The sequence below is a fragment of the Corapipo altera genome, unplaced genomic scaffold (assembly GCF_003945725.1).
Source record: "Corapipo altera isolate COAL_440 unplaced genomic scaffold, ASM394572v1 95, whole genome shotgun sequence".
Classification (NCBI taxonomy): domain Eukaryota; kingdom Metazoa; phylum Chordata; class Aves; order Passeriformes; family Pipridae; genus Corapipo; species Corapipo altera.
Genome location: NW_020884947.1, coordinates 2,124,038 through 2,139,525, shown reverse-complemented (window position 1 = coordinate 2,139,525; position 15,488 = coordinate 2,124,038). Strand labels below are relative to the sequence as shown.

At 45.8% G+C, this 15,488-nt stretch overlaps 1 protein-coding gene across 5 annotated transcripts in view; it reads right to left on the bottom strand.

Annotated features, from left to right (window-relative positions):
• Positions 1-769: 769 nt before the first annotated feature.
• The window catches only part of FGFR3 (fibroblast growth factor receptor 3), a 53,482-nt gene continuing 38,763 nt past the window's right edge, over positions 770-15,488 (bottom strand). The window contains exons 7-17 of one of the 5 annotated variants that reach the window (XM_027662681.1): positions 14,077-14,227; positions 9,950-10,143; positions 8,943-9,088; positions 8,729-8,850; positions 7,490-7,600; positions 7,152-7,342; positions 5,610-5,732; positions 4,185-4,255; positions 2,635-2,772; positions 2,042-2,147; positions 770-1,958 (exon numbers count right to left, since the gene is read on the bottom strand). In XM_027662681.1, coding sequence (XP_027518482.1) covers positions 1,794-1,958; positions 2,042-2,147; positions 2,635-2,772; positions 4,185-4,255; positions 5,610-5,732; positions 7,152-7,342; positions 7,490-7,600; positions 8,729-8,850; positions 8,943-9,088; positions 9,950-10,143; positions 14,077-14,227 — 1,518 coding nt within the window. In that variant the 3' untranslated portion in view covers positions 770-1,793. Of the gene's footprint in view, positions 1,959-2,041; positions 2,148-2,634; positions 2,773-4,184; positions 4,256-5,609; positions 5,733-7,151; positions 7,343-7,489; positions 7,601-8,728; positions 8,851-8,942; positions 9,092-9,949; positions 10,144-12,840; positions 12,986-14,076; positions 14,228-15,488 lie in introns of all 5 variants that reach the window. The other 4 variants (XM_027662682.1, XM_027662683.1, XM_027662685.1 and 1 more) reach the window with 4 other exon arrangements.

The following is a 15,488-nucleotide window of genomic DNA, read 5'->3' as shown; positions in this document are numbered from 1 at the left end:
TATGTAAAAATCATCTCTCTGTTGCTATTTGTTTGGTTTTAACCACTGGTGATGTATTGAAAAATAAACTTACCTTTGCTCACTGCAATCCAGGATAAACTAATATTTTTTTAATGAATACATATATATATTTATAACATTAAATGTAATTTGTTAAAGGACTGTACATCTATACATTCTTTCAATATTTCCCATAAACACAAAGGAAAAACTTGATTAATATATTTTTTCTCCACTTTTAATAAGTTAAAAAAACACCCTTAAGCTCGGTGAAATTTAAAGTTTACAGTAACGCTATGCTATTTAAACCAATGAACAGATATGTTAATATCTATAAATAACTTTACAAATATACACGTTAAGGTACAATTTTTAAAACAAAACTGTGAAGATATAAAACAATCAAAAAATCTTTTCTTTTGCCCAGATCAGTATATCCTAGATTGCAATGCTCTTATTTTGAGACTCTCTCTCAGTACTGCTTTATGTTGCATTAGTATTATACATTCTTTTTTTTTTAATATATTTATTTATATATATACATGATATATTTATAGATATATACACAGATTCTCTGGAATAAACCTTTTTGATATAAGTTAAAGGCTCTTGCCTACAGGTACCCGTAACTTCTTTCTCCGAGTCACTGCACGTAGATGGAGCCAAACCGCTGGCATCGAGGGGTGGGTGGAGGAGTTGCTCCCCCCACTCACCCTTGGCAAGCAAAAACAGGCAAACACCAAAAGCAAGATTTTTCTTTCCCCCCCCCCCCCCCCAAAAATGGCTGTTCTCAGAGGCCAGGATGTGACTTGAGATGCTGTTTGGGCACCCAGGAGCCAGGTCTCAGGGTACCCCGCTGCTCTCAGATGGGTGGTGCTCTCTTCCCCAGGGACCCCACGGGGTCTCTGCTCATCCCTGAGGTCTGCTCCTGCCTTGGCACGGCCCCATCACTCCCAGCCCAGTGCAAGGGCCAAAGCGCTGACACTTCAGGTGACTTGACCATCTCTTTTTGTTATTTTTATTTTCATTTCTCCGTGACAATTTGCATTTTACTTAATTTTTATTTTTTTTTTCTTCTTCTCCTTCCAAAAAGGATTCCTTCTATGTAGCTGGGTAGCACGATCATGAAGCTATAAAAACGACGACAACAAAAATATAGATATTTTTATAAATATATGAATCCCTGCAGGCAAAGTGGCTTTTCAGCTCCACCAAAAAGGTTCATGTACAGATTGCATAAGCCAAGAATTTCCACATTCTTTACACCTTTTTGTGTGTGTGTGTTTTTTGTTTTCTTTTTTTTTTTTTTAAAGGAAGATTTCTTTTTTTCTCTTCTTCTTATTGCAGGCACAGAACGGTTACTCTGGCACTCGAAACGCAAGCACGGAGGCTGGGAGATCAGCACCCCCCAGGTTCAACATTCTGCGTAGTAAAGATAAAAACCCCCAAAAAATGAAAAGTAAATAACGACAACAAAAAAAAAAATCATCTACGATAGATCATCTTGGCAAGAGATTAGTTCCTTCAGGCCAAACAGTGCTTCTTGACTTTTCATACAGCAATAGGGAGAAAAAAAAATAATAAAAAAAAAAATTTATAAAAAAAGTTAATCTTTTTTTTTTTTTTTTTTTTTTTACCCTGAACAGCTCGTCAACAACACAAATCTCCGGGCACCATCACGCAGTTCCACTGAAGATCCTTCACTACGGTTTCACCCTCGGCGCCCCACACTCGCACCTCTGTGGGCACTCTGTCCGCCCGCCCATCCGTCCATCCGTCTGCGCCGGGGGTCCTCACGTCCGGATGACACCGTTGCAGGGGGGATGCTTGGGCAGGCAGGGCTCGTCGGGCAGCAGGTCATGTGCAAAGACCGAGTCATCCCCTGAGGAACAGGTGCTGTGTGTGTCCTGGCCAGCCGGCGAGTACTGCTCGAAGGGCACCGAGAGGTCCAGGTACTCCTGCCAGGGCGACAGACCCATCAGCGAGTGCCCCCCGCCAGGGACCGAGTGACCCCTTCCTGCACCCGCCCCACCACACTCACATCGGTGGACGTCACGGTGAGGACCCTGTCCAGGTCTTCCACCAGCTGCTTGAAGGTGGGTCGCTGCGACGGGACGGCGTGCCAGCACTCCCGCATGATCATGTACCTGGCGTGAGAGGGGAGAGGGGACAGTCACCTTGGTGGGGCTATGCAGCACCCACCGCCTGCCCACCCACCCCAAAATTGCCTGAGAGAACAGCTAATGGCCAACACAACCCCAATCATGGTGGCCTCGGTGCGTGGCCGGCTGGAGGAAAGAGGAGGGTTTTGTGGAGCCGTGACCCTCATCACTGATCATCTCATGCATGACTGTGCTCTCCAAGCAGGAGGAGGACCTGTCCTGAAGGTGACACATCAGAGCTACACCCCCAACCAGCAGCTACCAAATGAGGTCAGGCGCCGTACGCTGCTCAGTAGTCATGAGCTGAGCCAAAATGAGTTGGGATGGGTAAGTCTACCTGGAGATGGCTGCAAAATTTTGCAGTGGGGATGCACCAACAACTCAAACCACAGCTCAAACAGACTAGGACACTATTTGGCCATAGAGGGAAGGGTCAGCGGTGCAAGAAGGTCAGCCAGCACCACACACTCACAAATCATGGGTGCAGTTCGCAGGTTTGTCCATCCGATGGCCTTCCTTCAAGAGCTTGAAGAGTTCCTCAACAGGAATTCCCGGGTATGGAGACCCTCCCAAAGTGAAGATCTCCCATAGTAGCACTCCAAAGGACCAGCTGGAAACCAAAGAAAGATCTTTAAAATTCAATGAGGTTTTTTTTCCAAGCATCCCCCCATATCCCTTTCCTCCTGGCTTGGCTTTATTTCTGTGCAGCCATGCATAGCTAACAAAGTCATCAATAGCATGACTAATTGCCTAGGCCATTTTTACTAGTTACTTGGAGATCTCTGCTGATCCAACTCAATAGCAAAGAAATCCCAGGCACCAAGTCTGAAATTGAAATGAGCATTTAATCAGATAGGTGACAGCCCATCTATCACCCCCAGCTCTTTGTTAGGTCTTCCACCAGCTCCACTGAATGGAACAAATCAAATTATTCATGCATGGCTTCACTGAATTGCAGGCTTGGAACCACAGGCCACTAATTGTGCAAGCTGATACCAAAACTTGCTTGTTACAACACTCATTTCACTGGCCAAGCCGGGAGAAAAATACCCCAACAAAAATCAGCGGAGCACTAATGTTACACACTCCAGTCCTGCAGCTGTGCTCTGGTTAAAAGTCCTCTTTTTCAAAAATATCTTCTGCCTTCTTCATTTTCTTTTTAAAAACAGGGATTATCTGTCTCTGTTTCGCTTTCATGCACACTCACTCTCCCGTTCTCTAGCTTTGATTTATCTGTCATGCCTTCTGCAGCATTACCTAAGCATGGAAACTATGATTTAAGATCAATAAAAGCCAAAGTATGGGAAAACTACAGAAATAGAATAAGATTCGTTTGTGCAACTGTAAGCAGTGAGCTTTGGGGAGCAGGCGGGTTGACTGTAAAAATGCCATTATTGACCAAATATTGCAATAAAAATTCCAGTGTGCATGTGGAGCTGCTTCGGCCCTTGCAAAATTCAGATGTGATACCGACTTACATGTAAGGCGGGCTCTGCTGTTTGCTTACTGTGCAGAGGCACTGAAAAACTAGACAGGGTTAGGAAAAATAAAGGAAATAAAGGTGGCAAAATTAATCTGGGGATATATTTGCTGAATACTCTCTGATCAATTCTAACAGCAGACAGAGTATTTCAAGCTCATTCCACATACTTGACTGAAGCGTTAACTCTCTGGGGCAAAGTGTGGAGGATGTCGAGGGTGATTTTTTTTCATGGAGATTTTTTTTTTAGCACAATATTTTTCAACCGCCAGATGAATCACCTCATCCATAAGCTGGACAAGAAATCCCTGCCTGCTTTCCAATAATTTTTCAGCAGCTCACTAGAGATCCTCAGATGAAAGCAACCAGATAACGGTAAACAAAACCACGTGTGCGAAGATGCAGCCTGGAACTGATTCCTATGTTTTTGCATCCTCAGGCGCCCCAGGTCATGCTTAGCAGTATGTTTGTCTGTAAGATACTATAGGTGTTGATTTTCCTGTCATTTTATTTTATTTTTTTTAAAGTGTAGGTTTGCTTACACATCGCTCTGGTGAGTATAGACCCGGTCAAACAAGGCTTCTGGAGCCATCCATTTCACAGGCAGCCGACCCTGTAATTAGGAAGACAATGGGAACATCCCATCAGCATTATTTCCCCAGCCACAACGGCACCATCTGAATCTTCTTTTCTAATCCAGTTTGAAACATTTTCATTAACAACCACATCTGCCTTCCCGGTCACTGGGCAAAGCAGCACTGGCCACATATAAACAGATTAGAGCATTTGATCCCTGGATCTTCACTGACAATCTCTGCAGTAAATGCTCTCTGTCAAGGACTGTATTTCACTGCCAAGGCAGGTTTAACGTATCAGTGCATCCAAATCTTTGCATGGGAACAGCATCCACTGCTCATAGATGCAGAGTATGGGACAACACTTTCTGTCTCTTTGGTTGGAAGAAACAGTTGATTACAAATCCAAACCCAGTTTAGGTTCAACTTGAAGGGAACTCCTAAAGAGTGAAGGCAAGGGCCACATCCTCTAAGAAACAAATCCTAATCCTGCTGGAGGCTAAGAGAAGAGGTCTGATCCCATCCTACATCAGGGTCATAAACACAGGCTGTCACATGAGAAATATGAAATGGGAAAGACTAGATTAATCATAATTCTCTGGGGTTTTGCTTGGCCCCTGGAGGGAGTCAGAAAGAACTGTTTCATGTTTAAGCCATAATTTGGCTATGGGGGAACTTTGTCCTCTTCTGACCTACTGTCTCACTGAGAGAGACAACAAGAGATGGAATACACAAATGGGATTATGCTTTCAGCTGTCCAACACAGGTCAAACAGGGAAAATCCATCTGATCTATGACTAAAATTCCCAAGAATTGTTATTAATTTATGATTAAGAAATTCTGGTAATTAAGAAAGATTTCTGATATACTATTGGAGGGGATAAGTATGGGCATAGTGGGCTTCAAAGGACTGCCTGGACCATCTTCTCACTCTTGGCAGGGGAGTCAAGGAACTTGGATGTAAAAAAGAGAAATGCACGAAAACCAGGTAGCTCCAGGTATACAACAAGTAATGTTCCTCTGTCAAGGGCTCTAGTGAGACAGAAGTTGGCCCCTTGGGACCTTAAGGAACAGTACTGGAGCAGACTTGAAAAGGTTCCATTCCCCTATGGGAGAAACTTCTGTTTCTCTTAGTCTAAAGCTTCCTGGCCAGAGCTGAGACCTCACAACCCGCTGCTGACAGAAGCAGGATCTGTCAGGAAGAAAACAGATGGTGTATAGACTCCTTGGACCAGTTTATCTACAGTCCCTCCCTAGGTGAGGTCCCCATCAGGTTTCTTCCTCCTAAACCTCTCCAGAAAGAGAGACGTGGGACAAGGGCCACTTGCTGCAGGAATGACCGAGTTCCCTGCCAGAAGGAGAACTGCGTGTGCTCGGCAGCGCTGTACTTACATTGGTGGTTTTCTTGTAATAGTCAATGTTGTGAACGTCTCTAGCGAGGCCAAAATCAGCTATTTTCATCACATTATCTTCGGTGACTAACACGTTCCTGGCTGCCAAGTCGCGATGAATGCACTGTGGAAGGTGAGCAAGTCAATAAATAAGGGCTCGTTAGCTGCTCGCGCCTGGAACCGGCAGCACCGTGTGGTTTATGAGCTGCCGTTTCATTGACTCCCGAGCTCATAAAGCTGTGGGCACTGCTTAACTCCTGGCTTTCTGTGTCACCGCCCCATCATGCATGCTCAGTGGGAACCACCTCTTAGCAACACCTAATCAGCAGCCTCAGTGCTGACACAGCCATGCACGTGCCTTTTCTCTTCAAAGGGGATGCACAGATGAGAAAGCCAACTCTCCCCTTCTATGGGCACTTACCAGGACGTGAAGCCAGGAGGAGGAGTGCAGGCTGATGTTTGAGGGGGAAAAAATCCTTGCATTCAGATATCCCCAATACATCCAAAATACATCGAATCATAGAATGGTTTGGGTTGAAAAGGACTTTTAAAACTCACCTAGTCCAACCCCCAACATCATAGTTGTCAGCTGACAAAGAAGCTAAATCAGTCAGCACTGTGCAGAAAGGGAGTTTAAAGCCGCCATGAGCCACCCACCATGAACTACAGGCAGAGGACAAACACATCTGACATCTGAAACTGAACTTGCTCTTGCTACAATGCTCCCTTGCTCACAGAAAGGCCATGCTGGCTGGGGCACAGCTTGGTGAACCAAAGCCTGATTCTCCACTTGCTGATGTCAGGGTAAATCAGGAGTAATCCCAGGGCATGATGTAAGCAAACGCAGCAGCTGGCTCAGCACCAGCAAAGTACTCCCCTGGGAGCATCCTGGGCACTACCATGCATCGAGCCAAATCCACCGCCAGCTCTGCTCCCACTGAGCCTACACGTGCTCGTGACAGCTGCAAACACATGAGCTACACTCAGGATCTCAGCTTCCCTGTGAGTGCTCTGCATCTTTAGCGATCTCAGAAAGGAGGTGAGGGGAACAGGGCTGCACTCAGCTTCTCACTGCTGTCCAATCTAACATCTCCCGCAGTGGAAGTGCACAATTCGGCGTGACACTCACCCTGACCACTGCTGCCCAAGCCTCAGAACTGCACAGCTCAGTTACCTCTACCAGTGGTAGAGGTTGAACTGGTCAGGAAAGGCATCAAGGACTGGGTTGCTTGTGTTTTGTAGGCATTTTGGGGGTACTAATGGTCCTGCAGGTGACAGCGAGGGCTGCACAGCTGCATGGTTCATGAACGCAGCCAGCACACAGGGACTTCTGCATATGGGTGAAGACTGCAGCAAAAACCCCAAGATACTTCATAGGGAAAAGCCTCCAGCAAAAACGCCAAGACACTTCATAGGGAAGAGTCTGGTCTCTAAAGGGAGAAGCCTGCAGTGCTTTGCCTGAGGTTGTTCCACATACACAAAGCCTGCCTTTGAATACGTGGCTTTGATGGAAGTTTCTACCAAATGATGTTTCTCAACTCACTTTCTGAGATGCCAAGTACTCCATGCCCCGTGCCACCTGGTAGGCGCAGGAAACCAGGTCCTTAAACGTCAGCTGCTCCTCGGGCAACTTGCAGGTGTCAAAGGAATAGTCCATGCCAGGGGGGCGACGTGCCCTGAGGTATTCCCGCAAGTTCCCCTTTGACGCATATTCCACCAACACATAGAGCGGTCCTGCAAAGAAGGGCACATCCGTGTCCAGCAGAGGAAGAGCTGACCACCAAAATCTCATCTGGGGTATTTTGGACAACCAGTGAGTAATTACATGGGGGGACAGCCAAACCCACAACCCTGTGAGCACTGGGCTGCTCTGCTACGTACCATCCTGTGTGCAGGCACCAAGGAGGTTAATAATGTTTTTGTGCTTTCCAATCATTTTCATCATTTCCATCTCAGAGACCAGGTCGGAAAGGTCCTTGTCTGTGGCGTCATCTGGAGAAGGAAGGAGAGGAAAGTAAAAAAAAGTCATGAAAAAAGTAACTGTTTAGGGAAGTAGTTACTACTTACAGTAGTTACAACTGCTGTGTAGCCCTGTGGGGCTTTGGTGTGGAAACAATATTCAAAATATGGCTGTATTTGGTTTTGTTCTACTTCAGGAAGAAGAATCAAAATAAAACCAAAATCTACTACCATTAGAACAAAAAAAGATAAAAGAACAAATAAGTGGAGATAAATGTTCATATGGAAATCAATAATGCCTTTCATCTTCTGTTTCATCCTAGCAAGTATTACAGAAAAAAAGTCAGGTTTTGGTACCTGGTACATGCTTTTCTGGTAGTTTCCTGCCCTCAGCTCCATGGGCAAAGAGTAAATGATGGTGGAAGGTAAGAGCTGGGAGAGTGGCTACATGAAGGATTGTATTTTTTGTAAAGAAAACTGCAATTTTTCTACAGAAGTAGAAAAACCTTTCTGCAAAAGCAGAAAAATGGGGGAAAACCTTCCCAAAAGAATGCTTTGATCTGGAAAGATGTAAATGTTCCTACTTCCAAACCCAGCTTCAGAATGAACTGAAGAAAATGTAAATTAAACAAATCCTTTTCTGATAAGAAATATTACTTGTTTTTACAGTGTCACTCCATGTAACCTCAAGCCCAGGCTGCTCACTGCTCACTGCTGGAGCACCTGCCCTACTTGCTCCAGCAAGTTTGGGATTGAGTTTTTTCCATGAAGTTCCTCAAGAAGGGGTTTGTCAACCAAATTTCTGCAAACCCCATCTGAGTTTGCTGCATAAGCTTTTGGTAGAACAGGTTATGAGAGGAGCAAGGAGTGGGCTGATTCGTGGAGCTGGCTAGAAGTGAAGGGGGTTCCCCTTCTTCTCGGGGATGCTATTACCCCTTGGCAGAGAACTGGTGTAATTCCTAGTCCCTCTTCCTGATGGGATTTGCACTTTTACCTGCTCTCCAAGGACAGCCCTCACCCCCAGACTATAGGGGCGAAGGGGAAGAAAGGCAGTTCTTGCTTTCTTCTACTGTATCTGTTTGTATGAAAGACTTAAAAGAGAGGCAAACAGAGGAAATCCCATCACAATATGCTGTTCTGCCTTCTGTGGACTCCCCATACCTTTTAACATCTTGACAGCAACTGTGACGGCCTTGTTGGGCTTGTCCTTATCAATCCCAATTGCTTCTGCCATCACCACTTGGCCGAAACACCCCTCACCAAGAGGCTTCCCCAAGGTCAGGCTGCAGGAGGAATAAACAGGCATGTTATGGGAGTACTGGTGTGGCTACACCACCAGCAGGCACAGAGACCCCAACCCACGGGTTTGACTGACCGAGAACGTGTCAATTCCCACTTGGGATCTGGAGGCAGTTCCAGCTCGGAAACGTTGGCCAGCATTGGCCCATCACTGGAGGAGAGACGCGTGATCCGGACCAGGGGCGTGTTGGAATTCATGGAAGAGTTGGACTCCAGCGACACCTGCTTGGGTAGAGCAAATGAAGTGTTATTGCCAACTGTATTCCCAGGGCAGGCAGTGCCTGAGATGGAACACTGAGGAGGTCTGAGCTCTCTTTGCCCATGGACACACATTTCTGGAAATTTCTAACCAGGAAATGTCCCCACCCTTGCAGAAATGCACTCATTTAGGCATCTGTGGTCAGGTTTTTAGCTTGTGGAAAGAAGGGACAGATCAGCCAGTGCCCTCCAGCAGCAGGAGGTCTGATCCATTCAGTTGCTCTGTGCTCATCTCCACAGCACATACAGGCTATGGAGTGATTTCCATTCTGGCACTGTAAACAGCCACTGTGAGCTTGCAGCCAAAGCTTGAAATCCGTATCCTTCACTATGGGGTTTCACGTGGTGTCTTTTGCTCCTGCCCTTCTGCAATTCCTCTAACTGCACAGAGGACCCTCTGTCACCTCAATGAGAACTGCTCTGGGTTCACCAGTGACCCCTGTGAAAGCAGGAAGGAGCACAATTACAAATGCTCCTTCTCCTCAAACCCCTGTTCCATTAGGGCGCCTGGACTGAACTGTTCCCCTGCCAGATGTGCTTTCTGTGGCACCCACAGCTGTAATGCCAGCCCCTCCTGGACCAGGGCAGCAGCAATGCTGCTGCTTGGGGGCTGCTCATGAACCAGTCAGCAGCCACCTGCCACTGCTCCACTGGTACAGAAATGAATAAAAGGGGGTTACACTTCTAGGCTGCAGTCAATTTATGTCCCTCTTGGGCAATGTTTTTCTGGTGGAGCTTCTCACCTAGAGAGAAAATTTCAAAGAGAAGGACGAAAAAAAAAAGAGGGATACCATAGGGGGGAATAGGAATCTTGTATCTACTTTCTGTTACCTGTCTCTTGAGTGGAAATTTGGAGACTTTCTGTACAGTGGGGGTGTTCATGGCCTTTTTGTTTGGCATTTTCATCCTCCAGACAATCACCAAGACCAGCACCAGGAGAAGGAAAGAAAAGCCAGTGCCATAACTGAGAATGCCAGTGTACACTGAGCCTGAATCATCCATTTCCATGAGCTCCTCGGCTGCAGGGTGACAAGAGATGGCAGTCAGGACAGGGCAGGCAGCTGCCCACAGGCAACCACACGCATGCTGCACAAAGAATTTGGGGAGGACTTGCTCAGCTATGCCAATTTGCTGAGTGACTTCAGTGAGGGGATTCTCCCAGGCCAGTGGTTTTCTGCCTGTGGCTGTAGCTAAAACATTAGTTCAGTTTGCCCTCTTTGGGGTAATTTTACTGCCCTTTGATGCAACCTTTGGTTTTTAAAAGTATTCAGCCCACAGACTGAAAATCACTGCTCTAGGCTGAAGGCATCTTCACACATCTGCGCTGTCCCTCTGACCCAGATCTTGCTTTCTCCACACATCCACACCATGTAGCTGCATGCCTCGGATGTGCAAAAGCTGCAGGACTGGGGTTTGCTTCACTTTGCTCATTCAGATTCTCTAGCAAAGATTTCCACTGGACCAGTGCCTGCCCTGAGGGACCAAGGGGCTCAAAGAGCACCCAGCAATAAGGCATCACACAGGGGAAAAGCCTCAAGAGAACAATCTGCTTAATTATTCAGTGAAAACGGTTTTGCTGGGTAGAGGCTGGAAGGTCTGGTTCAGGGAGGTACGTGAGCCAGGACGGTGATGGCATGAGCCCATCAGCAGTGGCTACTTGCTAGCAAGACTTTATTTAGAGATCAGCAAGGCTCAGCTGTGTTTTCCCTCTTGTTCCTTTCAGGACGGGCATGTAGACCAGAGAAAGGGGCCATGGTAGGACTGTTTTTCTGTCCCACAAAGGCATGCTGGCATCAGAGGAACAGTCAGCAGTGGGAAACTTTATAATGAAGTCATGCTGGCGTGGGCAGCTCACTGATGGATCGTGTCCACCACTGAGCAGCCCCTTCAGCAAGCAGCAGGAGCCTTTCCCTGGCAGCAGCAGGCTCCGTGTCAGGTCATGTATGGCTGTGTCCAGGGGGACATGGGGAAGGGGCTGTCGGTGACATTGGGGGCTGCACCAGCCTGTGTGGCAGCTGTGGAGGGCCTGATCCTGCCAAACAGCCATCCCTTCCTGTGAGAAAGGGGTACCAGATCTCCTGGGACCAGGCACTACGGTTGGTGCCACAGCTCTGCTGCCTTGGCTCACACTGTCTCGTTTCTCTGCTCCACGTCCCTCCTCCCACAGCGTGGATGGGGGTTTACAAGTCGAGGTTCCCCAGACAGGCTGTATCCTGCACCCCCTCTGTGGAGGCCTGCTGCTGCACAGACGGCTGTCCTTCACTGTGTCTGACTTCAAAATAAAGTTCTGCTTCAGGTTTTTTGGTGGGTTTTCTCCTGCTTATTCGTTGATAAAGTAAGAGGTGTAAATTCATACATTGTAAAAACAGAGCATCAGTCGGTTGAGACAATATCGTGAGATTCTCAAAATAACAGAAACATTAGTCTTCTAACCAAAGGAAATGATTTCTCATCCAGTGGATGTCAGAAGCAGAAACAGGATCAGATCAGCTATTACAGAGCTGGCAAATAAACAGGAAAGATCAGCAGATCCCACCAGCTGCAGGGTCGGGCGTGGAGGAGACCTTCTTAAGCCCCAGTAAAAGCGATTACATCCAAACCATCCGCACAGATAAAGTCAAGATTAGAAATGCCAAAGTTTCCAGTTCCTAAACACATCATGAGATGGATGTGTTGTGAGATGGACCCAAATGTGGTCTATGACTGGGTGAGTCAGAGTGGGCTGTCCAGGATTTTGCATGCCTTTTCAGTAAGGGTCTATTGAACATACTCCAGCTCTGTTTCTGCACTCTCTGCAAGGCACAGCACATATGAGATTCAATATGAATATTGCTAGTGCTTCTCTGGACCATGCTCAAGCCTGCCCTGTAGTCGGAGGCAGATTCTGCAGGTGAAGGGGCAGCACAGTCTCATTCCCCCTTTTGGAGACCAGATCCCTCTGTTGCATATTCTGTGCTGGCTTTATTGTCAATAAGAGCTTTGCACATGAAAGGACCACAAAATTGAGGTCACTCTGGCCTCGGGTTTCAAGCCCACTGCAGCTTTCATCAATCCCAGCTGGAGCAGGCAGCATGCAATGCCCCTGGGAGCCAGGACTCCTGTGCTCTGTCTGCAGATGACTCTCCTTGACCTTCTGTTTGAGATCACTATCTTGGCCTGCTCATCCGTGAAGTGGAAATAATGCTACAGGCAGGGAAGGGTGTACTCACACCAGACACTTATGCATCTAATTTTAGGTTAAGATATGAGGTCAGACAGAAAGGATCCTTCATAAGATGATCCACAATCCATGTCCAATTTAGGTGCCCTGGATCATCTCATGGGGAGGCTTCCTTCTCTCACTGGCAGTGTAAGAAGACAAAGCTCCTTATTTTGGCACCTAACAGTCTCCTAACAAAGAGGCTGTGAACATCTCCCTGCTATCTAGATAAAAAGGAAAAAAACCAAAACCCGTGCATTTTATTTATTTTATTTTATTTAGTATATTGATTAATATTTAATTTATTATAATATTTTATTTACTGTAATTATTTTAAATTTTAGATGCAGTGCAAAAAGAGTCATCTGCGAGTATGCAACAGGGGTCTGCAGAAAATCCCTCCCCGGAAAACACCCCTCTTCCAAGAAAGAGGTGGTCTGCGGGAACTTGGCATTTCTAAAGCAAAACATCAAGGCATCCTGGAGAGGGAAGGAGAAGCCAGCACAGAAGGAAATACCTGGTAGCACCGTCAGCCAAGCAGAGTGATGTGAGAACCCAATAGAATTCCCTGCGAGACAAGTATATTCCCCAGCATCCTCAAAAGTAACATTTCGCAAGTACAGAATCTCTAGCTCCTTATCCGTTGTGTTAACACCTGCCGTCTACAGGGAAAAAAAACACACACATATAGAAAGAGGGAAAACAGAGAATAAGCCACATTCCCAGCAAGTGTGAGGACACCACAGGCAAATTTAAAAGCAGATTAAAGTGGTTCTTTTTTTTTATTTTTTTTTTCCAATGGCCCATCTTCCACATTTATTTATTCATTCCCCTCTGCAACCTGTAGTCAAAAACAAACAAACAAAAAAAGTTCCCTTCACCAGGTTCTTACTCTGTCCCACTAAAGAAGCATGCAAGCAAAAGCATCCAAATGAAAAATTGCCCCCACAATATGACTGACTTTGGGTTAGTAGGATGAGTACAGGGGTGGGGAAAGAAAGGAGGAAAGAGGAGAGAGAAGAAAGACAGTAAGAAAGGATAAAGGAGGGGAGATGTAGTGGGGAAAGATTCAAGTGCTGATCAGAGGAATATACAAACATTTTGGTTCATGAGTTCATTAAAAAATATATAATTTTATAATTTTTTATCATTTCTTCAGTGGGCATCTCAGAGCCATATGTCGATTACACAGCTCTCAATAGTGCAGTATAACTCCTGTTAAGAACTTTCCTGCAGTGGCACTGAACAACACAGCAGCCAAACCCTCCAGGCTGGAGTCAAAACCCAGAGCCCACGAGACTGCTGTCGCTCTTTAGTTAACATGTTCGCTTGCATGAGCCAATGTCGATATTTATTTCTCCATTACTTCTCCAAGGGACAGAACTGATGATATCAGTTTTATGGGTGAAAAGCTTGAAACAGCTTGGTTTTTCAGAGCTTTGAACGTCAGAGGTCATTAACATGCAATTCTGTTATCAGCACTCAATTGTAAGGAAGGGAAAGGAATTAAGTATGAAGAGTTGATAGCAAAATTTGACAGTCATTTTATTGTGGGAATTTTTCCATGGCAATTGCTGTATAGGCGTTACATTCTTGTAAAAAAAAAATTAGCAAGGAAATAAGATAAAGCCATTCAGCGTCAGTTGACAGGGTATAATACAAAATGAATAGTAATTTTAATCACTAGATTCTTAAAAATGTTATAGCTCATTCTTGCAGTTGCCAGGCCCTTGGGACAGAGTCTATGGTTTACCTGGTTTCGGTTTGCGAATGTGGAGCCAAAATGGCTTTTCGGCTATGCCTACGAAATTGTTGGCTCTACACAGATATTCTCCTTCATCTTGTTCTGTCACATTGAACAGATTTAGGTTAGCATCGGCTTCAGCGCTTTTACTGATCCAAGACTGCAGGAATAGACAGAAACCTGAACTTCAGTAAACCAAACAATACCTCCTTCGCACCTACATCAGATAGGATTGACTGTGCACAGCAGGTTTTTTTTCAGCTGTGACAACATCCCCAGCTCACCCTGTGGTGAGACACCTAACCCAGGACCTAAATGATGAAGAGAAGTTGCATTTGGCCCCCAAAACACGTGCAGGTGAATTCCCTTCCCTTCACACATGCGATTTCTTTTCTGAAACAGACCCTTCTCCATCTCCTCGGTTTCTTAATAACTCTGCAGACAGGAGCACCAGAGAAAGGGTTTAAGCACAGATTTGTGTTTGCAACTCAGCTCAGCAAATACTGTTTCAATTATCAGATTCCAAAATAGAATTTGGAAACAAAATATAAGCAGTGGCGGTCTGAAACTCGCTGCTGACTTTGCCTTTCAGAAATTAGCTGTAATTTTTTCCACTGCTTATAGGAGCCTCTTCTTTACTAAATAAAGTGGTGCATATAAATCAAACGAAGTTCAGACTCTTAAGCAAGGGGTTTATTTATCTTCTTCCATGCTGCCACAACAGCACATCAGTTTTTTCCCTAAACACTAAACAGTTGTTTTTATTTTGGCTGAATACGCACAACTGTTTTAAGTGGCCTCAGAAGAAGCTTCAGTTCTGGAAATGAAAATAAAACAATTCTCTTCTCAGTTTTGGTCTTATGCTCCCCAGCCCGGTCTTGATGCCTCCCATTTCAAGGCCTGATCCTGCCAATATGACTTGCAGCCCATTAAAATCATCAGAGCAGCCAGCTCTGATAGGTTATTAACTGAACCCAGAGGAGGCACCAGGAGAGCACCAGTGTCCATGTCTGATGACAAACACCACCGGTTTTGACCTGATCTCATCTCTAAGGCTTACACGCTGGCAAGTTTGTCTGCCCTGACTAGTGGGGAAACGTGCCTGCCTGCTGTTGCTGCCTTGTTTATAATTAAACTGGGCATGTTTCAATGCAGAATGTACAATTTAGCCTTTGACAAAGCTTGGGCACAGTGCTGCCAGCACCCCCCTGTAACTGGAATGCATTTAGTGCTCTTCTGCAAAGAAAAAGGGTTTTTCTTTGATCACGAATTAGCCCAGGCTTTCAGGAACTGATGCAGGTGATGGCTTGGTTTTGTCAAGCTGTTTAAAAAATGGGTTGAAAGTACAGCATTCAGCTTATCCATCTGGACTGGTGTGGGGTTTGACTCCCCCCCTTTAGATGGGGGTGGGGGGAAATTTC